General features: G+C 46.9%; 1 protein-coding gene across 1 annotated transcript in view; it reads right to left on the bottom strand.

Moving 5' to 3' along the window:
• Window positions 1-2315: 2315 nt before the first annotated feature.
• The window catches only part of GRIK3 (glutamate ionotropic receptor kainate type subunit 3), a 225250-nt gene continuing 200837 nt past the window's right edge, over window positions 2316-26728 (bottom strand). Inside the window, exons 12-16 of the mRNA XM_074976648.1 lie at window positions 24305-24423; window positions 18517-18734; window positions 4403-4625; window positions 3932-4182; window positions 2316-2510 (exon numbers count right to left, since the gene is read on the bottom strand). Of these exons, the coding sequence (XP_074832749.1) occupies window positions 2316-2510; window positions 3932-4182; window positions 4403-4625; window positions 18517-18734; window positions 24305-24423 (1006 nt within the window). The remainder of the gene's footprint in view (window positions 2511-3931; window positions 4183-4402; window positions 4626-18516; window positions 18735-24304; window positions 24424-26728) is intronic.

Below are 26728 nucleotides of genomic sequence, written 5' to 3'. Positions count from 1 at the left end.
CTAAATAGGGCAAGCTTCATCCTGTGAAGAGACCAAGCCCAAGACATTACTTGAAGCCCTGCTAAAGCCCTCAAAGTAGGACTAAGTGGCGTATAAGCTTCATGCTGGCCCAGTATGAGGGAGGGAACATCAGCCTTGAGGATTAGCCTCTGTTCTGATGGGAAGGTGCAGTGAATCCCTATGGCAGATCTCTAGCAATGTTGCATTACGAGAAAGCTGAGCATCACTTTCCTTCACACTAATTCCTCTCTGTAATGGGGCAGTGCAAAGTCCCCGAATGCCTATTTTCAGCACATTTTGTACAACAGTTTAGAAAAACCTCTCTACACGCTGCAGCCTATTGCCGGTTCTGCATGGGGCTAGGAAGGAAATGAGCTGGTGAAATGTCACATTGAACACCATTGTGCAATGCTCTGGGGGTACAGAAAGAAAAAGACAAAACCCCTATACGAAGATTACCTCTAAATCAGCTGACATGTCTTTGGTAATTCCAACCAAATGCATCTGGCAGGCCAGTCTTGAGGGACAAGCACCCTGGGTAGCTGCTGAAAATCCAGATGCTTTTCATGGAGACTGTTTGTTTGCAACAGGCATTTCTTGTTTGTTTGGTGGCTTTTTTGGAAGAGGCAAATGACCATGCAGTTATGTAGTAGGACAATCAGTGCACTGGGAGAGCAGCAGCGAATGGCCCATTCTGGCCTATCCAGGGTGCTATTTGACCCAAGACCAAGATCTCCTTTGCAAGTCTGGGATGGTCCACAAAACCTCCAAATTAAATACTAATTTTAAACCAAACAAACCACCCTCCCTGTCAGAAATATGAAGTCAATACAGTCATGATTCCTCACCGCTCAGCTTGCTGGAGTTAAAAACATTTGGTGTGTCTATATTGCAATGTAAGCCCATGGCTTGAACTCAAGACTGAAACCTAACCTTTGTCTACATACAAAGTGAACTAACCCAGGTATTGGGCTCAGGACCTCATGGAGGGTCCAAACCTGAGTCAAGATGGACCCAGAGTCTAAGCCCTGTTGCTTTGCAGAGTAGATGCAGCCCCACTGGTGTGTGCTCTGGGAGTCTACAGAAATATCCCATAGGATGACTTTCTCTGTCCTCTGGATGGTTGGGTTTTCCCACAATGAATCACAAACAAAGGGCTAGAATGGCTGCATTTGTGGAGGGTGCTAGGAAGTCAGGGACATGGGTGGCTGGACTCAATCCCGTGTAGTGCAGTGTAGATGCTGGAGCTCCAGATTGGGACCCAGGGTCCAGAAATTCCTAACCCAGGGTTACAGATGAGTACAGACACTCAAGTCCTAGGTTAACAAAACAAGGGTCTGCTAACTTGAGTTCTACTAATCCTGGGTTTACATTGCAGTGCAGACCTATCCATTAGCTTCCCCAGAAGCAGCACTCTCAATTTGCCTTTGTCTTAATGCTGATGTCTACAGAACTGTCCAAGGGGGACTTGACCTCAGTGCAGGCTGTGAAGGAGCTGGTGACCTGAAGATGAAAATCCCACCTGGGTATTACAGGTGGAATTGGCACGGGGGTGGTGGTGGTGGTGGGGTTGTTCTTTGTTTTCAGACTGCAGTCATTTTTGGTGCATGACCTAACCCTGTGCCCTGTGTCCGGGAGTACCTTAAAGATCACTCATCCCTTCTTAGCCAGTTGGCTGATGCCGATGTACTTCCACAGGCCTTTCCGTGTCCCACGCATGCGTGAACTTCCTGCTCTCGATGCCAAGAAGCCAGCCTAGCACTGAGGGAAGAAGTCGAGTGAGCTGCGTCGAGAGACGGCAGCAGCCTTGACAATCGTTTTCTTCATTTATATTTTTCCCCTCCACCTGGTCATTCTCTCCTCTGTGTATACATCAGTTTGGAGTATATGCTCACATGGCCATTCACTCCACAGTGGCACTGTACTCACAAAATGTTTCTATTTTATTGCCATGCTAAAGGAAGCCTAGAGTTTCAGGGGGTGGGGGTGGGCTCCTCCTCGTCCACTAAGACTCACTCCAGCTTGATCCTCACTTGCCTCCATGAGTGTTCAGTTTGTAAACATCAGACTCCTGGATGTGTAGCAGGTTTGGACGCCATGGGGCTTATGGGATCTAAGCTTTCCTTCAGAAATAACACCAGATTATAGTCCATGCTTCAAAGTTCCTGTTTCTCGTTCTGGTAACCAGTGGAGTTGTGTTCAAGTCCTAGTTCTTGAAATCGAACCAAACCAGGATATTCATCCTTTCTCCCTAACCAAGACAGCATCCAATCCCGTCTCCAGCAAGCCCCTCCCTCCTCCCCACCCCTGAGTCCCTAGGGAAACACAGGCGTCAGCCCCGTGTTGCATGTCATGTTGTCCTTCCCGGGTAACCGCCGGTCGTTGAATGTATGCATGTTGATCACGGCGTCTGTCTTCACCATGATGGGTGGCTGGGCTTTGTGTTTAACCCTCCGCTGGCAGGTGAGGGACAGTCGGATCTCATCAGCCATGGCGCTGCAGAAGGAGCGCTGTGGAAGAGGGAGGTGGAAGGGTTGTGTTACTCAAAGAAAGGTGTTCCGTCAGCCAGCTAGGCAGAAGGGGCAGCATGCATCATATCCCCATTCTGCTCAGGGTTGTGGAGGCCACGTGGTGAGATTTTCCCTTCACTATATCGAGACTTGCAAACAATAAAGTGCACGTTGCTGTAAGAAAGTGCGGGGGCGTTCCCTGGTGCCTGGGGGTCTGAATGCTGTGGAACACTGAGTGTACCAGGACTCCTGCAGCCTGATCTGCACTGGCTGGTTTACTGTGTTTTGCTTCTGTCAAATGACTTCAATCAGTGGTTACAGAAGTCGTTCCTATGCAGTTTTGATGTTATGCAGAACATCACTGCATATGTAGCACAAGGCAAAATTGTACCAAGGGCATGAACCCTCCTACAATCCTAGGATTGGAAGAGACCTCAGGAGGTCATTGAGTCCAGCTGTCTGCTCAAAGCTGGACCAATCCTAACTAAATCATCCCAGCCAGGACTTTGTCAAGTCAGGACTTAAAGACCTAGGGATAGAGATTCTACCACCTCTCTAGGCAACGCCTTGCAGTGCTTCCCCACCTTCCTGGTGAAACAGTTTTTCCTAATATCCAACCCAGACCTCCCCCACTGCAACTTGAGACCATTCCTCCTCATTCTGTCATCTGTCACCACTGAAAACAGCCTCTTGCCATCCTCTTTGGAACTCCCTTTCAGGTATTTGAAGGCTGCTATCAAATCCCCCTCACCAAGGGCAAATGCCAGACATGAAAGGTGGGCTGACCACCCCTTCTATGAAGCTTCCATGTACAAATAGCATGAACGGGTTAAAACAGGAGGGGCAGTGCATGGAAGTCTGTGCAGCTCTCACCCAGACCATTGCCTTAGCATGGCAGGACAATGTTTAGTGGCTCCTTCCAAGCTCTCAGAGTTGCAGTTTGCCCAGTGCATTTGGGTGACCAGGTGCCTTGTTTCCCTGGGAAATGTGTATTGCATTAGGTACCAGGGTGTTCCCTGCCAGTCACTGGCCTTCTCTTTTCTCCTCATTCTGTGTCCCCCATCCTCAGCATCAGGCCCAAGGCAGATACAATCCGTCATCCCCTCCCTGGAGCACTGTCCTTGAAGGCTGGGGATTTGGTCAGGGGATCCACGCCAGACAGTGTGGGGGAATGGAGCTGGGAATCTTACCCATGAGCATCTTCATTTCCTCCCTGCTCTGGGCTGCCAGGGAAGATGCGTGGAGCTCAGGGCTCCTGACAGCCATGCAGCAGCCGACACTACTGCTAGCCTTGCAGCTCCTAGCTGTGTGCACCCCATGTGCTGCTCCCAGACCCCTGTGAAAGGCCAACCCTGGAGCCCCAGCAAGGCCCAAGACCCTGCAGGGCCAGGCTGGGGCCGGAGGACCAACCGTGCCAATACCTGCTCACGCTCTGCTGTTTTGCGCAGCTTGTAGATGAACTCAACCATCGCCACGAAGACCGACAGCACCAGGCCGGCTGCCAGGACGATGAAAATCCCCCCGATGTTTTGGATCCCCAGCGCACTGGCCTCTTTGCTCTCTTCCTCGGGACAGCCGTTTCCGCGCCACCACTTCTCTTTCATTATGTGCAGCTTGTCTTCCTCTTGCAGCTGTAGGATAGCGATGGTGATCTTATCGCGGTAGGGGGACCCTGCAGGGGAGGAAAGGGGTGATGGGATGCAGTGACACAGGCAGTGAGGAAGGAGGAGGATGTAGGCAGCAAGTCTGTTTGAACAGGGCTTGGCAGCCTTTTGTTTACCCAGCAGCTGCTCCTGGGCATGTGTCCAGAACCACAGGGCTGGAGTGATGAACTCAATGCCAGCGGTCGTGGTTATCGGGCTGTGTATGCAAATGGCCCCACTGTCACTTACCCATGGGAGTGCCAATCCCGTAGCCTTTGGAATCAATCAGCCCTCCAATCTGGGTCAGGTTGCAGTTCCTTTGTGTGATATATTCAATCGTGGTGGACTCCATTAGCAGGGCATATTCTGTAGTAAGGGCTCGCTGGATTCCTTCCTCATTATTTTTAACGAGCACTGAGGGCTTGCTGCTCATGAACGCCCACATCTTTTCAAAGGTGGAAATTTTGGATTTCTGGAATGACAGTAACAAGCCGCCCCACCCCCAGAGATGAATTAGTTTTTTGCTTCTTTGCTATGAAAGCCTCTGGAAAGGTGCAAATTGTGACAAGGAGACCAATAAAGCCACAGAGGATGTGAATGGCAGATTTGGGAAGACCAGTTGGTTAATATTAGCATCCTTCTTGTTCAAAGAAAACCAGAGTAATTCTGAGGTTGTCTGACACCAGCTGCAATCACACCTATTACTAACTAATTGGAGACCCTCAGATGAGAAATGCTATTAACAACTCTTCGGTCCCCCAATGCCCTGTTTACCAAACACATAAACTGAAGCACAGAGAAGCTAAGTAGTTTTCTCATCCTATCAGTATCATACAAACAACCAAATCACAGGAACTCCACCCATTATTTACGATTTGTATTGAGTCACAACCCAGGACATATTGTGCTAGATGATGTATCAAACACATTGTGTTAAATGCTGTATCAATAGCTTGTCCCTGTGCCAAAGAGCTTCCAACCTCAGTGTAAAAATATATTTGTACATTCCCACACTGCACAATCACACCTCGCTTCAATGCCTTGCAGGTGTTGCTGTTATGATAGGCTCCCCATACACCTGTTAAATTATTCTGAACAACAGCAACCTGAATTTTGTTTCTTTACCTTTCTTATCTTTCCACCCAATGACAGAGGAAGAGTGAGTGTTTCAGAGAATAGGTTTTACTTTCTCCCTCTTTCAAGCACTATTGGCCTTTATGCCTACTGGCATGTAGGGCAGCAACAAAGGTCCTTCACTTCTGTCTATCGTTGGCCAGCCTCTCAATAGTGCTCCAAGTGTGATTCATGCTCTTCATTTCTACTTCAGTGGTCCGGCACCATGTTGCTTTGGGTTGTCCTCATTTCCACTTCCTTTTATGGGTCCAGTGCACCGCAGTCTTTGTGATGGAACTTCCATCTTTTTTCAACAAGTGCCCAATCCATCTCCAGCGTCTTTTTGTAATGATGGCGGCCATGTCATCTTGCTTGCACTGTGCAAGCAGGTCCCGATTTGAAATTATTCTTGGCCAAAAAATACGGAGGAACCTCTGGTGTGAAAGGTCAACAATGTATTGAGGTCATACTAAACAGTGGGGACTTTTAAATTCTTTTACTATTGGCAGATATTCCACTGGACTGGGGACCACATGCTCTTTGTAGTGGCATAGGAAGTGAACTTTTGTCTTCATTTGCTCATTGAAAATCCATCAGGATGGAAAGAAGTAATTTGGCTTTCTTTCTAACATGGCCTCAACTGGCTTAAGACCACCTTTTGAAATGTCTTTTAACCAATCTGAAACACAAATTGGTAAAGCATCTGCACTGGTTTAGGAAGGTCCCTTGGAAACAGAGGTACACACAAATACTCTTATAACTGCGGTTGGTTGCTCTTCGTTTCATGGCCAGGTACTCTGTGGAAGGAGTAATTGCAGCCACAAGTGTGCATTTAATGGACAGCCAGCTCTTTCATGAATGAAAAAACCTCACTCAGGAATGTCGTGTCCACCTAGTTGTATGCCTAGTAAAAGTTCTTGTTAAGCCAATGCCGCAACCTTGCCAAATGTCAGGCCCAATGGGTAGTGGTCAATGGCTCATTACCTGGATGGCAGTTGGTTTCAAGCAGAGTGCCCCAAGGCTTGGTTCTGGGTCGGTGTTGTTCAACATCTTCATTAATGACCTGGATAAGGGACTGGATTGCACCCTCAGCAAGTTTGCAGATGACACTGAACTAGGGGGAGAAGTAGATTCATTGGAGGGAAGAGACAGGATCCTGAGTAACCTGGATAAATTGGAGGATTGAGCCAAAAGAAATCTGATGTGGTTCAACAAGAAGTGTAGAGTCCTGCACTTGGGACGGAAGAAGCCCAAGCATTGTGAGCAGATCTAGAGAAGTGGTTGTTTCCCTCTATTTGGCTCTGGTGAGGCCGCATCTGGAATACTGTGTCCAGTTTTGGGCCCCCCCCATATAAGAAGGATGTGGATGTGCTGGAGCAAGTTCAGTGGAGGACAACAAAAATGATTAAGGGGCTGTAGCACAAGACCTATGAGGAAAGGCTGAGGGATTTGGGCCTTTTTAGTTTACAGAAGACTGAGAGGTGATTTTACAGCAGACTTTAACTTCCTGAAGGGGTGCACTAAGGGGGATAGAGAGAAACTGTTCTCAGTGGTGATGCATGGCAGAACAAGGAGCAATTGTCTGAAGTTACAGGAGATGAGTAGGTTGGATATTAGGAAAAACTATTTCCCCAGGCGGGTGGTGAAGCATTAGGATGCGCTGCCTAGAGAGGTGGTGGATTCTCCCTCCCTAGAGGTTTTTAAGTCTCGGCTTGACAACATCCTGGATGGGGTGACTTAGCTGGGGTTGATCCTGCTTGAAGCAGGGGGCTGGATTAGATGACCTCCTGAGGTCCCTTCCAGCCCTGTGATTGTATGATTCTATGAAATGCTGCAGAAAAAGAAGTAGACATATATTACCTGGCCCAGCCATGTGGGAAGGTCCTGCTCTCTGGAAAAACTGCAGGAAGTACACACTGTCCTGAGTGGAACCAGAGAAGGAGGGACAGATTTCAGGATTGGATTCTGTTGGGTACAGCCCCACTGGGCTCAAAAATACAAGCTGAACCAGGTTTCTAGCATACAAACTGGAGCCCCATTATTTAACACTGGCCTCTCAGAGCTCTGATGCACATGCAATCATCTACTGCTCTGGGTTAAGGGTAATTATTCCCCCTTTGGGAATGGATCATGGAGGGCTGTAGCTCTTTTAATAATGGAAGGGATGTGAGGAAACACCCAGGCTCCCCAAAGTGACAGGTCTTTGTAAAAGACATGAAAGGCGCCAGTGCTTGCTCAGTCTTGTTTATTTTTTCCGTGACACACGGTTGGGGAATCTCTCTCCTCAATCTCCCATCCCATATGTTTGCACAAGATAGCAGCCTGATCTGTGGAGGGAGATCCCATCAGCCGAGCAGGAAGGAGCGGAATTGAAGAATGCATCACAGGCTCGGTCTGTTTCTTTGATGAAATTTACCATGTGTTGTGGGATTGGAGGGTGTCAAAAATTCTGTCTTCCCATGGGCTGTGACAGGAATATCAAATCGGACAGGCCCACCAAGCAAAAGGAAGTCGGCAGTACAGGGTGTCCACACCTTGCTGGCGCCTGTTGCATGGGATGGCCCAGTACTCTGGGAATGAGCAGAAAAGCATTGTACTTGCTGTGCCTAAGCGTTCTCTCACTATACACATAACCTAAATTCTTCCATGGGGTAGGCCAGTCCCCAGCCACAGGTCAGGCAGCAGCCCAGGGTCTCAGGAAGAGATGTGCTGGAGGCAGCAGGGTGCAGTCTTGCTGGGTCCCTGTGCAAGGTGCCGGGGAGGGTGGGGTGGTCCTGCTCTGTGCACTGGAGGGGGTGGGGCGTCAGGTGGAAGGGGAGGGCTTGGTCAGCCAGCCCTCAGCGACACCCACACTGTGGTGCATCCCCCTCCGCCACTCAGAGCAGCCCAGACTATGCTGCATGGCTTTCCAGGGTGACTTAAAAGGTTTGCCACAGTAGTGGTGGCAGCAGCCAGGAGCCCCAGGCCCTTTTGTATTGCCGGGCTCTGGGGCAGTTGTCCCTCCCTCCCCTGCTCAGCAGGCCTGGCTGGAGGGAAGCTGTTGAAGTGCAATGCCGGCCCATGTGGCTTAGCCGTGTCAGATGTTTCTATTGCTGCAGCATTTGGCAAGTTGGCTGTCAGTGAGGACAGACAAGGGGATGAATTGGTACGTGGCTGAGTGAGGTCCCCTCGTTCTCGGACAAAATGTTTGCCTTTGATGTACGCAGGGCACTTGGCTGTGAAATGAAGATTAACCAACCACCTGTCTGAGGGGGATTCATGTGTGCCCCAAGGCCAAGCTCCACCTAGGGTAGGTAACACTAGGGGCCCCACTGCTGTAGTATCTAAGCACTTCACAGGCTTTGCTGTGTTCAGCCCCATGGCACCCAGTGAGGGAGGGAATCGCCTGCCCTTATTTTACAGGTAGAGCATGGAGGCAGGGAAAGTCTCCATGTCCCAGGGGTTCCACGGCAGAGAACTGAACACCTGTCTCCCATGCCCTGGGTAAGCTCTCTGCCCCAGCCCATACGTCCTCTCCAGCAGAAAGCCATCTTTTGAGCAACCCTGTTCAATGCATTTCACCTGGTGGGACAGATACTCAACAGGATGCGGTGGAGATATGGCGATTTACACCAGCTGAGGATTGGACCCACGCTTTGAAGTAGCTACAGGGCTTCTATTGGACCTCAGGAAAAGCAGCAGGAACTTTAGGCCACTGCTGATTATTAAATACCTGCACGTTACAATGCACAATTGAAATGAATCACACACTTTCCTTCCCCATCACAACTTGTTTAACACTAAATGGAGGTTACGTTAGTGACCTCTGAGTTCCCTAACAGCCCTGCTCTCGCTTGCTTGCTGCATTGGCTGCTCCCCGGGTGTTGACACAGAGCTCTTTAACAACATCCATGTTCTCCCAGTTTAAAGTGCTGAGTGAAGTAAACTGGCAAAAAATCGATAGGCTGCATTTAGGGACGCTAATAGGCCTTGCATGAGGCAGTTTAGCTCTTCAGGCAACTTAAATCACATGCGACAAGCCTCTCTCCACTTTTCTTCCATCTCCTCCATAACTCACTCCCTTTGGTGGACTAGCAAAACTTAATTGTCATTTGAAATACCATGAGAGCTCATTCCTCCCCCAGCCTTGATGGCCCCTCTTCAGACCCAGCATCCGGCCTCATTTAGTGCCGGGGAATGCGTGCTAGAGCAGGGGTGAGCAAAGTGGGGGGTGGCCCCTCGGGAAGTGTGTGAGATTTTGTAAGGGGGCGCAGCAAAATCAGCTGCGGGGTCTCAGGCTCATCCATCTCATTAAAAATGTAGAAATATGTTCCTGTTTTTATGTCTCTGTATACACATTTCTGCACCGATTCATAGAGTTGTTACATTCTACAGACTTATCTCCTTACTCTTGCCAAAAGGGTTCCTTTTTTTCAGTTCCCCTAATATGAACAGAACCAAACTGTCTGTCGGTTTGAATGACACTAGACAGGCTGGGAGGGGGCCCTGCTAATTGCAGAGGTGAAAAGTGGGGCCCAATGTAAAACGTTTGCTCCCCTCTGCGCAAGGGCAGCAGTGTATCGACTGGCTCTTCTCTGTGCATCAGGAAGTGTGAAACCAGGTCAATGGCAAAGGGTCCCTTCTCTTTGGACCACACTTTGAGTGCACTTCACTTTGCATCAGCTGCCGGCAGACACTCGTGCATGCTTCATGAACCAACCGCCTGGGAGGGCAAATGTGGCAATATGACCCCCAAAACAGAGCCGTAGCTAGAGATTCATGAACACACACTACTTCCGCCTTTTTGGCTCTTCTCCACGCCATGATGTCAGCAACCTCACAATATCCCAAGGCCAAAACACCACAAGACCCATTGTCCTAATATTCACTAGGGTAAAAGATGTGTTCTTAAGCATGTTAGCTAATGCCGGGTAACTAATGAAGGGAAGTAAAATGCTGGTGAAAACAAGGTAGAGCTTAATATAAGGTACAGATAGCTTGTACAATACTATCTTTTTTTCTAATTAAAAGGAAATAAAAACAACACTCTGGACACCAGGGTTCCCCATAAGCTGTGTGCTTGTGCAGCTACTCAGGAGAAATTCAAATGCCACCCAGCTGATTAGCAGGGTGCCCACAGCCAGGCGTTCTTTTATACAGGTGGTACACATCTGCACCTGCCTCAGTGCAGGTAAAAATTTATTCTGCACGTATATGGAAAAAGTCTGTACCTGGATGGAAAAGATTAGTGGGAACACTGCTGTGCAGCTCTAATTAGCTAGATATTTGCTTGCACCTGTCCAGATCACAGATATAGGTTGAGGGAAGAGGGAAAAAATAAGCACACTGGTCTATCAGACATCAGTGCAACTGCGTGTGGCACTTGCCACCCCTCCAATGGCATGCAGCTGAAAGAGACGGTGAGCACCATTCCAGATGGGGATGAGTGCTGGAGTGGCTTTTCCTTATCTTTCAGCACATCAGGACATTTCTGAACTTACAAGATGATGTCTGTTTGAAGTGCACTGTAGCCCATGAAGATGCTATTCCTTCATCCAGCGAGGTTGCTGAGAATTTTAAAGGTCCAGAGCAAAACTTTTCTCCCTGTGACGGAAAAGTCTCCATTCACGCTTCAGGGAAAAGTGTTCTACTTAGGCGTAGATTGTGATTAGAAGCAAATTAACTCCCACTTAAATTGTTATATCACCTCAGAGAGTGTATTCATAGTAATCAAAGAGTTCTTGAACATGCACAATAATTGCCTGGTATGACACTGACAGCCAATAAAGAAAGTAGTTAATTGTGCCTGCTTCAAAGGTAATCGGATATTTGTCACCTATTGATTTAAAGGCTAAATGATTATTATAAAAAAAAATTACTGGGATTCATCATCTGTGCTAAATGGACGTTTGTAACAGTGGTTGGATGTTAGTAACGTGTTCTTACTAATGAACTGCCATTTAATTTTAATAGGGTATTTTGTTCAAAATTAATGGAGTGTCTGAATACAGAATCAATCTGAAGTGATGTCCATCTGCTACCTGGGTATCCAGTCCCACTGGTAACATGCACCATCTGGGCAGGTGGGCATAATGAAGGGTTTCTGACATGTAGCATAGCCCCAAACCAGGCCTGCTGCAAAAGGAACCAGGGATGAGAATCTGCTTGGCTGCTGTGGAGTAGTAAGAGATGGTACTAAATGAACATCTTCTGAATGCAAACTGCCAGAGGTGGTCAGAAATGTCCCAATGGAAAGGCAGGGATCTCCTAGGTGATCTCTAGGTAAAGAAACACATTGGCCAGATCACAGCAAGTGTAGCTCTACCCCATGGGTGTAAATCGAGGTAGCCGCACTGATTTAAGTAAATAGCGGCAGGTGAGAGAAGCTGTAAGGGAGGTAGTTGTTTCTCAGTCTAACCCTCTCTTGTTTTCAGAACCAAACATATGTACCAAGAAACTGAACAACCAGCACACTAAATGCAGCAAATGCTGTGGACATTGCAAACGGCTCTGATTCCAGTCATTATAATCCCAGCTCAGGGGCTACCTCTGATCACTGCTATTTCAAGACAAGTCACATAAATGAATTAGTGGAAGAGAGGAGCCAAAATCAAGGTGCCTTGCCAGACATGTATGTTTTCTCATCAGTGAAACTGGCAAGACAGTTAAACTTTCAGGCTTATGCTTTTCAATTCCAGGCCATACAAAGAAATAAAATTGATTTTCACCAACTGAAGATACTTAATCTTGATAATTTAACATTTCTGTACAAGGAAGTATATATGAATGCTGCAAAAAGGCACATTAAAACCAGCATATCCTTCAGGATATTCTTCAGTATACAGTATTTCTGGTATTTTCTGTAATTGAAACCAGATACAGCTCCTTTTACAGATAAAACTTAGGCTCTTCAATCAATTAGATGTCGTGATGCTGAAATAGGTTTACCATATAAAAAAGAGGACACCTCCAAGAGGGAGTGTATCTGTATCAGTATCTGCCAACTCACGTTGTATTAGTGTGTTATACTATATATTGTATATTAATACAATGTGAGTTGGTAGATACTGATACAGACACGCTACCTCTCAGGGACGTCCTCTTTTTTGGAAGGTCATATATGGTAATCCTAGTGAATGCAGCACCACCTAAAAGCCTTTAAAAGTCTAGGCCGATGTCCCCTGGCCTACAGGTAGGGATATCATCTGGCATGTGAGCAATCTACTCAAGTAACTGTGGGAATGAGGCTTTTGCCTGCCTCCTCTTTATGGTTTGGTTTCCTCCACAAGTGACAGCACTTTACTCGTTCTCTCCTTGCATCAGCAGATGCTCTTGTCCTAGCCCTCAACAGCAATTAACTGCGACATTCCTACAGGCTAGCGAAGCTGCAAACCAAAGTGCCATCTCATGTCTTCATATTGCATTTAGCAAGCAATAATGCTAGCCCCAGCAAACTATGGGGCTGAGGAGCCAGGAAAACAAATTCCCAGACTGAGTGGTAGGAAACTTTCAGAGCTTGGCAGGAGGCAAATTGCTTGATCGTTGTCTTTGGTCCACGCCCTCTGGGGCTCCTGGCACTGGCCGCTGATGGCAGACGGGATGCTGGGCTAGACAGACCTTCGGTCTGACCCAGTAATGGCCATTCTTATGTTCTTAGTTAATCACAAAGAAGGGCAGGAGTAATCATGGCATGGAACAAAGCAAGCAGCCCTGTAGCACCTTAAAGACTAACAATATTATTTAGTAGGTGATGAGCTTTTGTAGGAAAGACCCACTTCTGTTCTCCAGATCTGAAGAAGTGGGTCTTTCCCATGAAAGCTCATCACCTACTAAATAATATTGTTAGTCTTAAGGGTGCTACAAGGACTGCTTTCTTTGTTTTGTGAAGATACAGACTAACATGGCTACCTCTCTGAGACTATTCACCATCTCATGGGGGAATTCCCCTATCAATCAATAATGGGTCATTCTTCCTTCAGCAAGCAGCATGAGATGTCTGAGTCTCTTCAAGGCTGGTCCTCCATAAAATAGACAGCAGAGGCTGCATTTATCTATTTGACCAGAAGATGATCTGTATCACACAACCTAGGTGCACTTGGTCTCCATTTGCCCAGACACTTTATTACATAGGTCCCTGTGTCTCAAGAATGGCTGCTACAGCATCATTCTTGATAACCAGTACAAAGAGCGGGTGTCTTTTGCAAACCCTGGGACAGATCTGCAGCTAATGTGCACAAGCACAGCTGTGCTGAATCATTGTGGAGGTGCTAGATTACACCAGCCAAGAGTCTGGGTTAGAGTTTGGGATGGAAGATCTGGATGACAATGAAGGAATCTGAGCTGTAGTTCTCTTTCCGGAATGAGCAGGACATGCCACGTGAGCCTTGCAGCTGCTCCAGCAAGCAAAACGTGTGCTGGGGGTGGGGGTGGTGAGAATTAATCTCTTTCCAATTGTAATAAAGAAAAATAAAATAGGCTGTGGAAAATAAACAGACTCCACTGGCTGCAAGACAGGAACCCAAAGAAGGGGTGGGCTGGAGATGGCTAAGAAGCTATTACCATACCGTACGTGTGCCCGCGTGCGCACAGTTTCTTTCCCACAGAGAAATCTCATTACAGAGAACAGTTAAAATGCAGCTGTGAAAGTGAACCTCCTCCTAAATAGCCCTTCTAAGCTTTTGCTGCCAAGAAAGGTAACCTGCTCTGGCTGTTCATGCTACAGAGGAGCCTGTGTACACTGCAGAAACCAGACCAACATGGAGTGGCTGAAGTTTGATATTCTGTGCTCCGTTTGTACAAAAAAAAAAACGCAAAAAAACCCAAACCCTTTGCCTTTGCAATGCACATATGCTGCCTGTCAAAATAAGCCTGAGCTTTGGAAAGCAGAACTTCTGGCTACTGTTGTCGTAGCCAAGAGCAAGCTAGGGAAATACTCTGCTCCTTCGTGTTAAAATTCTGAGTGCCAGCTCCCTTTAATGAGTCTTGGCTATTAAACTGCTGACTGGCTAATCTAAGCACTATTACACAGCATCTCCTCAGCAGCTTACTGTTCCAGGCACAGTCTGGCTTCTAAGATGGGAAATATTTTCTTGCATTTGGGTCTGTATTATTTCTAGGTGCACTGAAATGAAAGGAAGGTATAAAGACACTTCAGCAAGGGATGTGCCTCAGCACTGCTGGCCTGCTAACCAGAGCAGAACTGCAGCCACATTTGCATTGTCCTAAGACTCGAACTCCCCATCTCTCTGAATCCTGGTCTCTCCCTGCTGGAGGGAATTCATGGTATTCCCATCCAGAGTTGTCACCTGTTACCTCACTTTGATGTCAGTAGTGGGAAAGAGCACTGAGAGCCTAGGATGGAAATCTTTAAACAGGCACAGAATTTAAAAATGAAAATTACCCATTCCTTCTTCAAAGCCACAATTCTGTGCTTGAGCACAGAAGAACAGTGACAAACCTGGTTCTCTGTAGTGTGACTTAATTGGCAGCTGCACAGTATTAAAAACCCCTGCAGAGGTGCAGTCCATGCAAATGTTCTGCTACATGCTGACTAGACCAAGTAAGAAGACCTGGTTTAATTCCCAGCTCAGCCATGGACTTTTTACATGGACTCGGGCAAGTGATTTTCCCGACACTGGGCTTCAGGTCCCCTCCTGTCTAAACAGGATAAGACGTCCCCATCTGACAGGGGCGCTGTGAAGATGACACATAACATGAGGGTTTGAGAAGCCTCAGTGTGATCCTGGGGTATTGATGCTGAGCCAGGACCTCCTTTCATGCTGGCCAGACAGTCCTCAAAGGCAATAACTTTTCCTCTCAAAGCTCTGTTGTGCTTTGGTGAATGAGGATCCAACATTCCAGCCCAGCTGGGGCTATTACCAGTGGCACATTCTCTGCTCCCAGACTCTTCCTTGCAAAGGAATATTTAAAATTCATCCCCAAAACATAAAACCCCAAAAAGTTATATTTGCAAAGGAGGTGAATTCCTAGAGAAGTTCCTCCCCGTTCCCTGTTATCTCCTCCCTCCCCCAGCCCTTAACACACATACTTTTACATCCCAATTTTGGTTCCAAAGACCATTTTAAATCTTTTAATTAATTGTCACTTTCGAAGCAGCAGTGAAATGTGACAGCTCCTTGCCTGTTCTCTGTTGTGTTGGCCGACTTCTGAAATTAATCTCCTTTTAAATGAAAGGAATGTACACGGTTTGCTTCCATGACATTATTGCGATGTAGTGATAGCATTGCATTGCCTGGATTTTCACAGGTGGGGCTTAAACCTTAATATGAAATTGCACGAAGACAAAGTAGCCTTCTGATTCCTTTTCTTTGGTGTGTTTTCCGCTTTGGCTTGTTGTTTTGTTTTCTTCTCCTTTTCCTTGTCATGGGTCTTTTCCCCCAAGGCACTTAGTGCTTGATAAAATATTAACACAGATACATCAGGGTAGCTAGTCATGCTGTGAGTCCTGTCAGAGGCTTTCATGTATGTCTTGGGGTCCTGGTTCTTGGAAATTACTTACCCTTGCTGTCTGGCTGGATTTGAGAGGGAGTGTGATGGAGAGAGTGAAAAGCCCAAAGGTCTATTGGTAGGGTAGAGTAAAAACCTCTTCAATGCCATTTGCTCAATGCTTTTCCAACTAGTTCAATATCTGCTGAACCTACTGTTTATCCAACAATGATTATTTTGACTGAAAACTAGGTGTTTGTTCTCCGTGGCTTTCATCCACTCTGCCCCTTTAGCATTAGCATTGGGAAGGTGCTAGTAACAGTGGCATCAGTCACACATCAGCTAACTGAGTAGACCAGGGTATAAATTAGCATCTTGAGACACTTTTCCAGGGCCTGGTTTTCAGAAAGTATTGAGCACCCGCACACTGAGAATCAGGCCCCTTTCAGGTGGTGCTAATCCATTCCCAAAATCACACCCCTGAAAATTGAGTTTGGGGGCAATGAATGGGTCTATGTTTGGCATGTTGTATTTCCCTGCTTCTCCCAACATGCAGGGAAGGGTGAGCAGTAAATTACATTAAACTGTTCTCTGAAGCCCATGGTGGAATGATCCTGGAAACAGTCTTACTCCTTGTGATTCCTAAATTCCAGCTCTGCAACCCTGTTGACCTAGTATTGATGAAATGTTTGGCCCACTGTATTCAGAGATGGGGAAGAATACAGTTATAACATGAACCTCTTACCAAGGCAAGAACCTGAGACTACACAAGCTTTGCATGTAATAGGCCCAAGGCAGAGCAAAGGGTCTTTTACTTATTAGCAGTCCATAAAGTAAGGTTATCTGAAAGCTTTAGTCTCTTTGCAATGGAAACCAATGATGATTTTCTTGAGTTGCTTTATTCTAATGATACATCAAAGCTGTAATACCATCTTCAAGTGCCCTCCCTGTTCTGTATAAGCCTTGATAACTGCTGAAATGGACAATTTCATACTACTGTACGCTGTAACAAGCAACAGACTTCTTATTCCAGCCTGGACCGATAAATAGCTATTCAACCCCTACCTAATGCTTCTGCAAGAACATAAAAAGAACCTTCTCTGAGCAAACCTTAGCACTCGTGAGAAAAGATGGGCCACAAAAAAGTTAGCAGACGCCAGCCTTCTCCTAAACAACTCCTCTGTTCTTCAGAATTATTCCATGTGTTCTGAGAACAAGAAGAAGTCCTATGGCCCTTATAGACTAAAAGATATTTTGAAGCATAAGCTTTCGTGGGCAAAGACCCGCTTCATCAGATGCATGAATGGGGGGATGGTTTCAGAAGGGTATTTAAAGAATGGGGTCCCATAAAAAGGGAGGGCCAGAGCTGACAAGGTCTATTCAGCAAGGTGGAAAGGGCCCATTCTTTAAATACCCCTCTGAAACCACCCCCGCACTCATGCATCTGATGAAGCGGGTCTTTGCCTATGAAAGCTTATGCTCTAAAATATCTGTTAGTCTATAAGGTTCCACAAGACTTATTGTTGTTCTTGAAGCTACAGACTAACATGGCTACCTCTCTGATACTTGTCTCCATGTGTTCTGTTTCATTCTATCTGAGATGTAGGCTGTGTCTACACGTGCCCCAAACTTCGAAATGGCCATGCAAATGGCCATTTCGAAGTTTACTAATGAAGCGCTGAAATGCATATTCAGCGCTTCATTAGCATGCGGGCGGCAGCCGCGCTTCGAAATTGACGCTCCTTGCCGCCGCGCGGCGCGTCCAGACGGGGCTCCTTTTCGAAAGGATGCTGCCTTCTTTGAAGTCCCCTTATTCCCATGAGCTCATGGGAATAAGGGGACTTCGAAGTAGGCGGCGTCCTTTCGAAAAGGAGCCCCGTTTGGACGCGACGCGCGGCGGCAAGGAGCGTCAATTTCGAAGCGCGGCTGCCGCCCGCATGCTAATGAAGCACTGAATATGCATTTCAGCGCTTCATTAGTAAACTTCGAAATGGCCATTTGCATGGCCATTTCGAAGTTTGGGGCATGTGTAGACGTAGCCGTAGTGTGTTAGTTGTGGTTAGTCATAGGACGCACATGGGGGTGTTTCTGTTCCCTACCTGGGTAAAGGTAACTCTTGGCTTTCTGGTTTGAAAGTTCTCAGAAAATTTGCAATGTGCTAGCTGAGAGCATGCATGGTAATAAGCTGTGATTATGGTAATATTTCAGTGACTGCACACAAGGCAAGAGATGTTTTTTTAAAAATTGGGGGAAAAAAGAGGTGAAAAGGTGTTTGCAATATTCGTCCAGCTCTGATTTTCATTTCTAGTCTCTCTCAGCTCAATTCAGAGTTCATCTAGAGGCCAATCAGTTTGTCTTTCATGGCTTCAGGGTATCACCACTGAGCAGGCAGAGGAGAAGGACTATGGGATTTGGGAGGGTCTGAAAACAAGACTTTCTGGAAGACTTCAGTCTCAGCTGAGCAGACGTGCTGCCTTGTTTTGAGAATACACCTTCTTTCTGGAGCATCCGAGCCTGCATTGCATTGTGTCCTTGTATCTCTGAAGCTGTAAGATCAAAGCCATTTACTAACACCAGTTAGCATCTGGCAGAAGCCAGCTGTGGATGGGTCATAGCCTGGGTGACTTATAATGGGTGTGGACTAAGTCCTAGCAAAGATGCAAGAAAGGGAACAATCTTGTGTTAAGAGGAGGTGAAATGGCGTAGGTGACTTAGCTGTTTTTTCTCTGCTTTTATTCCCTCTGGTCATAGAGCAATGCTGTGGTGCTGTTCAATGTGTGTTTGCATTTCTGCCTCAGGCATGGAATGCATATGTTTGATCTCACCTTGAAGAAGGTCATAGTAGCTCCATCCTTCACAGCTCCATACTCTATTTTCGTTTGCTTTGCCAGGTCGTCTGCCGAGTCAATGGGGGATTCCATTCTCTCCACAGTCAAGAAGGCGGCAAGGTTGGCTGTGTAGGACGAGATGATGATGAGCGTGAAGAACCACCAGATGCCGCCAATGATCCGTGTAGACAGCGCTTTGGGCATCAGCTCAGAACCTGGGAAAGGAGGAAAAGCTGTTTGAAAGAATCAGAAAATACAGGGAGAAAAGAAATAGAAAGAAAACAGTACATATTTCAAGCACTAGGTCACACTGCTGAACTGTAACAACTGCACAAATTAAGCCAATTGTTTCTAATGCAAATTACCCAAATATCTTGCATGGAAGGAAATCTGGTTGGTTTTTTTTTTGGTAGTATTTGCAGAATTTTCTCTCTTTCGTGCTGACCTTGGGTATAGTGCACAATTTACAGGAAACCTTCAAAACTGAAGTAATTAACTAGGCTGCTTTTATGAGATTTAAATAGTAAGCCATTTATGCACTTTTATGAGTGTTTTGCTTGGTCATTTAAAGAGTGCTTTGCTTTTATATGGATTACTTCTCAAAGGTCTCATTCTGGTGGGGGGATATTCAAATATACAAGTGTTCAGAACATCAAACAGTGCAAGAAAGAAATTATCAGTATCCATTACTTTGAATAGCTGCTGGCGGTAGAAAAAAGTGGGAGGTATTATACTGCATGAAAGGTGTAACATGTCTGAAATGACTTTGACTGAACGGAGATGAAGGACTGAATGGGTTGCATATTTCTGCAGCCTCCTGAGGCACTTATTAAAACTAGGGAAAGGGGCTGGATTTAAAACAGTTGCAGACAGAAGACATCTCTGATCTGGAATTTGCATGGAAAGCTGGGATTCTGCAGGGTAATTTAAGGAGTGTGGTATTCAAGTATGGTACATAATGCAGCCTTTTTCCCAGGCTAAGTGCCTGAAGAGGCAAAGTTGTCATTTCAGTTCTCATCAAGATCTTATTCCTGCTCTGTTTCACCTCCTCCTTTGATGCGGCTGAAGGTGTGGCTTTGCAAATCATTTTGGCATTAGATGCAGAATGGAATTAATAGCATCACAGGACCTCTAATTTAATTGCAGCCAGTAAGGAAATGAATCATCCTGCTACAACATCTTCCTGGCTACTTACCTTGCCCAGCTGAGGGAAGAATCTTTATTATATAGTGCTACAGTGCCAGCAGGGGGAATACAGAACAATATATATTGTGGGTGTCACTACAGCTTTGGGCTCTTTCAGTGGCTCTGAGTGAGATAATTCTTAATTAACGATGTGTGCAATGAGTTTCATTTCTCCGTTCCTTAATTGTCTGCAACCAGACCACAATTTCCTTGAATTTTATTCCTGACTTGAAAATGCCTCCTCAGAGAAATCCTTACACTGGGACTTCTACATGACCAGTATATGTGTCATATTTGACACTGAAAGTATTTGGGACTGGACAGCCAAGCATCCCCATTTGGGCAAGTGTAACTCATAGGGAGAACCTTCTGGTGTAAATGGCTATAGCTATGAATCTAATGGGAGCTTTTTCACTGGCTCCAGAGAGCTTTGGGCCAGGCCTTCTGTGAAATTAGTGAGTGAGACAAGTTTCAACTTAGCATGAAGTTTTCTTTCTACAGCAGAGCTGGCAGGTTTGTCGCCCTAGTAAGTCACACAGCCACCCACGGCACCTCTTGCAATCTGAATCCAGCCTTCCCTCTGCCATTGGAGTTCACTCCTCTCGCAAACCAATCTGGGCAAACGTCAAAACCAGACGGCACTTGACAAGTGACTGAAGAGCACAGATGGAAAAGCAGAGGTTGAAAAGGAGCTGTGATGAGCCAAGTGAGCTGTGCCAGCCCTTCCCCCTTGCACAGAAACTTGTGGGAAGGGAGTGAGTTTCCCTGGCTCTTCCAGAGTGCAGAGGGCCCATGGAACTGGGACAGCTTGCACTACACCTGCGTTGGACCCACGGTGTGCAAAGCAGGGCGCAGCGATGCAGGTGCAGCCCAGCATTGCTCCCAAGGTGAGAGTCGATGGAGGGTCAGGGTCTTGAGGGAAGGACTAGACTCTCCTTGTGAAAGTGGACTTGCCTTTTAACCTTTAAAAACCAGAGGGAATCAAACTATTTTTTTCTCATTGCTTTCTTCTCTCCCACCTCTCTGAGGTACACTCCCCGCCAAGGTCTCTTTCCAACATCTGGTCAGCTGATGTTCTTCCACTGGTCCAGCATCACTGTCCTTCCTGGCCATGCAGCCAGACAAAGGACAGCCAAGTAAGGCAGAGTACCACAAGCATTAATGCCTGCTTTGCACAGAGACATACCTAGGTATTGCTGAGCTCTCACACCACCCCCATGTCAGTCCCCAAGTTCCCTTGGTGGCCTCTCACTTCGATGGCAGCAGATTAATCTCTGCAAGAGGGAAAGCATCCTGAGACTGGGGCTCTAAACATAGCTGGTCACATGAACAAAGGGATCCTGCAGCTGTCTGTTTCCAGCCTGGATAATTCTTTTATGCCCCATGTGCTGGGTCTCCACCACATAATGTGTCTCAGTGTTAGACCACGACAGAGTGTCAGGTCTGGTTTACTTGCTTGGAAAGTGGGTGTTTGAAATGAGCTGTTCCAAGGAGAGCAGAGCCTTAACAGGAGACTTTTCCTGATGTAGGGTCTTCCAACTTTCAGTTCCATCCATCTATTGTTAAGGTTCCTGGAACCACATTAGCAAAGAACCCCCTGAACTTTCACTCATGCAGGCAGCAGCAAAGAGCAGTTTGGGAGAGTGCCCCAGAATAGCTGTTAAATGGTGCACAGCTTCCTCAAGACAGGGGCGTGGATGGGTAGAGCCCTTTGCAAATTCAAAATTGGTAATCACTTTCACATCTGCAAAAGTGATCCATGGGGAATCTGCATCCACCTTGGGGGATGCAGGTACCTGCAGAAATAAAGCAAATATCTGTGGATTTGCAGGGCTTTACAGATGAATTTGGGGATATGGAGAAGACCTGTGGAAGAGAAAAGACACCACAGACTGTGCTTTCATTGGACAGCTCTTCCTAGGAGATGAGCATTTACATGGCTAGTTAAGGAAACAGATACTTTCAATTGGACTTTATTTAACTGGCAGCTATGGCATCTATCAAAATGAGCACTCCAGTGGGAAGACCTGCTACCATACAGGAGTACTTAGGAATTTCTTGTGCCAAGGGTCAGTGAATGTGGTTTTAGTTGTCTAACTTCTCAATTCATTCCACTGAAAACCAGCTGATATTTTGGATAGAGGATCTCCATCGACAGTGACGTTCTTCCTTGTGGCAAACGGCGTACAGCTGTTGACGAAAGCACTGTGTTCTGTCGACAGAACACACTGCACAATCTGGATGCTCTGCGGGTTTTTTCAACAAAACCCTTTAATCTAGACATAGCCCAAGGGTGCTGTTGTTTTAGGGTCTATCCATTGTGTGTTCTCCCTTCAGTGCAATGCGAGCATGGAGTAGCCACATGGGAAGAAACAGGGCACCCCTAGCCTCATGCATTGTGTAGCAACTGATTCTACTACCAGCCAGTCAATGGTATGAGGCAGGTGAGATCTTCCTGAAAGTAAATTAATTGCTTAAATTATTAAAGCTGTTTCAACAGCGAAAGAAGGAGATCAGAGGGTGAGTGGCTACTGCTCCCCTGGTGAATTTAAGCTGCTGAGGTGCACAGTGACATCATGTGTCCTCATTTTAATATTCAAAGTAGATCGATATGTCTCTCTCTCTCTCTCTCTCTCTCGCACACACACACACGCTTCTAGCCGATTCTGAAGAAGTCTATTTTCAGAAGATAGATTCCCTATTTCTAACATAGCTTGTGCTTACATAAACTGCCCCCAGACCATGGAGTTTTTTTGCATGTGTGGATAAGTTACCCACTTGCTGCCACAGCCAGGTTCCAAGGTGTCTACGTGGGGGATTCTGCATTCACGGTAAACCACAGGCACAAAGAGAAGCAGGTACAAAACTTCACTCACCCAAAGAGCTGAGGCTCAGGCCTGGCTGAATCTTGGACCATGAAGATTTAGTAAGTCACTTGATTGTTTATTCTTTATACTGATGTTGCCCCATGCTCTAGGCATGCTCAGCACCCATACAAAACTCCAACATCAAACTCCATTTGTCACTGAGGTAGCCAAAATAATCCATGCAATACAGCACCAGCATCTTCTGTCTCCTGTCCTGCTGAGCACCATCCAGTCATCACCACAGGACTAGTCCAGCTTCACTCTGCCACCATCCCTCCCCACTGGATTGAAACCACCCTCTGTCCAGTGCCAAGGCCAGCTCAGACGGATGGGCTTTGCAACACAACCAGGAGTTCAACAGGGCCGGGGGTTTGGAAACCTGGAGAGTAGGAAGGGCATGACAATAGAAAGGGGGCTTCTTTACAATGGGAACAAAGCATGAAGTTGGAGGTCTCTGCTGATGGCAGATCGGGCAGCATGGCTTTAACTAACCATCCTCTTGGTAGTGCTTGTTCCATTCTGCACTGGCTCAGCTTCTCTTGCCTTTGATCAGGCGCTTCCCCAAATAAACTACAGTGGCTCCTACAGTGGAAACAACCTCTCTTTCCAATAGTTCAGAGCGGGAGGGGAACAGGCTGCTGCCACCATTGTGAAGCAATAAGAGCATTCCTGTCTTTCCAGGGGGAGCCTCCTTTGACAGATGAAGAGTTGTTCAGGCATTCCGGAGAGCCTCAGAACTAGAGGCTCAGGCTGGGTTAGTCCTGCCCCAGATCTTTTCCATGCTGATGTTAATGCCCTTTCCCCCTATTTCCCACCTGCTACACAAAGCTGTCCACAAAGTCCACCAGTAACATGAAAATCATGGCAAGTGACTAATCACCTACACAATCCCCACCAGGGTTCCCACTAACTTTGTCCATCCATGGGTGGAATAAATTCTGTTATGTGCATGTGCAGATGTGAACCACCAATAGAAACACACAGCCATTTGTTGGTGCTATGGATGCTCTGCTAGTCAGCTGGGAAGTGCTGGAATCTCTCCTGGGTGGCTGTCCAAGTACTCAGATTACAGGGAACACTCTCCCACCCTCCTGATCTCCAACTCATGGCTAGTTTCCACTGACCAGATTAATTGCACTTAAGTGTTTATCTAATTAATCCCTTACTGGCCTTGTTTGCACTAGGCTGAGTGCAACACATGCAGCTGGATAACGCAATGCCCTGAATTGTATGCAACACATGCAATCCAAGCAACTCTCTGGAGAATTGCTTCTTGCTGCGCTAACCACATGGGCATGGTACATCTCAATCAGCAAAAGTAACAGGAGAGACAAATACTTCACCCCACGGTGGATACCATGAGCCGTAAAACTGTCAGCGGAGAGCTATCTTCCCCGTTCCTGCAGCTAGCAGCCTTCCCAGCACAGAGACAAAAAGCTGGTGTTGACAAGCACTTCTGTAATTGCTAAGAGACAAACTCCACAATTTCAAACGCAATGTCTGTGCTTGTCAGCGAGCTGTGACGTAGCTTCTCTCTGTGGCTCTATCGCTGTGTGACAACCAGGGCCCAGGGCTGCTGCATTATTCTTTTGGCTACAGTTGGTTGTTTCTGACAAGCACAACTATGTTTTAACTTGCTCCTGTCAAAACTCAAGTACCAAACAAAAACTCTACCAGTCACAGACAACAGCAGAGGGCATCCGGAGGCGGAGGGCCAGGGGAGTCAGTCCTACCTTGCTGCATAAGCGCTCCCATTCCGAACCAGAAGCTGTTGAGCAGGGTGAAGTTATTTTCCACAATGTCTGAGCCTGGGTTGCAGGGGTGAGCGTCATACCATTCGTAGGGGCTGAACCTGGGAGGGCAGATGGAAAGTAAGAATTTGTTACGGGGGGGGCATGAAAAGGGGGTAATGGACCAGACAGGCAGAGCAGTGATGCACCTGGAGCTCGCCTATGACACTCACTGCACAGACAAGCTTGGCCAAGGATTTCAGATGTGATTAGTGGTTCAGGAAACCACAAGTTTTGGAAGCTCAACTTGAGACTCCTGATAAAGAGACCTGCATTTCAGATGTGGGAGTGGAGTGTGGCACCGGGCCCTTTAGTGGTGTCTCAGGCTGAGCCCCAAAAATCACCAGCAGCTTTTGGAAATCATGGCAAAGACATCCCAGTCCCACACAGGCAACAGAAGCATGCAGCTGAGAGAGCGGGATGAGGCACAAACACAAGAGCTTTTCCAAACCACCTGTCGCTCTAGGAAGTGTAACCTCTCTTCCCTGCACTGGGGTAGCCCTGCAAAAACTTACCCAGAGCTAGGATGCGCTTAACACAGCAAATACCTGCCAAGCCAGGGGCATCTTGAGTGGGTTACTTAACAGAAGCCTCATCTGTAAACCCACCAATATCTCTGCTTGCATCTTGGCTTCTGAGATGTGTAGCCCTAGTGCAGGTGGTGAATGGAGGAGTCAGTTAATTGCACCAGTCTGTTCTCATGCCTAGCTCATCAGTTTGCAGACAAAATCAGCTGCATGCTGTACTGTCGCCTCTCTGCCCAGCAGTCACCGCTGACAGCCCTGCCTAACATGGATGGGTAAGTACAGCTCTTAGCGCAGCTCACTCAGGCATGATGCTCATCAGGAGAGATGTTAATATTTTTAGTGCTGTTTATTCACATTTTCTCAGAGTCCCCAATTTTTCCATGATTAAATTAAAGGCATAATTGGCATAATTGCTTTTGAACCAGACATATTAATTATTATCAGCTCAGCTTCCTTCGGAAATCCCTGTGGCTTCTGCCTCCAATCCTGCAGCCCAGCGTTTGTCTTAGGCGAGGTGATTTAAAATAACTCAGCATTCTACACCAGGTGCTGTTCTATTTAGTTTCATGGGACATCATTAGTCTATTTTGGGCGCTGGAGACTTACAACAGTGCTTTTGCACAACTGACACACATTTTCACTCAGGTACCCAACTAGCAGTAGCAATGCAGGCTTTCCTGGTGCTGCCCTACTAAATTGTGTCAGCCCCCAACTGCCATGGACATGTATCTTATGATCCAAGACTACCAACAAAGGGGCAAGTGGTATCAATTTGGTGGAAGATTTTTTGACATGGGCCCCTGTCCTGAAGCCACCGAAGTTCTGCAGGAAAGGACCAGGGGATCACGATGAATGAGAAGCTGAGTATCAGTCAACAGTGTGCCCTTGTAGCCAAGAAGGTTAATGAAATAGTGGGATGCATTAGTAGGCGCATTACCAGCGGATCAAGGGAAGTGATTATTCCCCATTATTCAGCGCTGATGAGGACACAGCTGGAGTATTGTGTCCAATTCTGGACCCAGACATTGCAGAAAGGATGTGGATGCATTGGAGAGAGTCCAGCAGAGGGCAACAAAGATGATTAGGGGGCTGGAGCACATGACTCACGAAGAGAGGCTGAGAGATTTGGGCTTACTTAGTCTACAGAAGAGAAGAGTGAGGGGCAATTTGATAGCAGCCTTCAGCTTCCTGACGGTGGGGTTCCAAAGAGGATGGCGAGAGGCTGTTCTCAGTAGTGACAGATGACAGAACAAGGAGCAATGGTCTCAAGTTGCAGTGGGGGAGTGCTACGGTGGATCTCCCAAGGGAAGTGATGGAACATCCATGGCTAGATATTTTTATGTCCCAGATTGACAAAGCCGTGGCTGGGATGATTTAGTTGGGATTGGTCCTGATTTCAGCAGGGGGCTGGACATGAAGACATCCTGTGATCTTGTCCGGTCCTGTGTGTCTATGTTTCTGCGCACACATTGTTAGCTGAAGCCTCAGTCACTGCCAGGCTGCGTTTGAGAGGAAGGATGACCTTGACTCTGGAGGTCTGTATTCAATTCCTGACTCTGCCACAGCTCTGCTGTGTGACACTGGGCAAGTCACTGCCTCTCCCTCTGTGCCTCAGTTTCTTATCCATCAGGTGGGGACAATATTCTCCCCTTCCTCTCATTGTTTGCCTGGTCTGTTTAGCGGGTGAGATCATTGGGGTAGGAGCTCTCTCTCACTTGGGTTTGCGCAGCACTCTGCTTTGGTTTGAGCATTACAACAATAATGGTCCATCTAGGCACCAGTTGATCTATCTGTTCTCAGCACCCAGCTGCCTTCTGCTTAAAAAAAAATTACAAAGGAT

Source organism: Carettochelys insculpta, chromosome 24 (assembly GCF_033958435.1).
Source record: "Carettochelys insculpta isolate YL-2023 chromosome 24, ASM3395843v1, whole genome shotgun sequence".
Taxonomy (NCBI): domain Eukaryota; kingdom Metazoa; phylum Chordata; order Testudines; family Carettochelyidae; genus Carettochelys; species Carettochelys insculpta.
The sequence above is the reverse complement of the archived record's forward strand: the minus strand, read 5'-3'. Positions and strand labels throughout refer to the sequence as shown.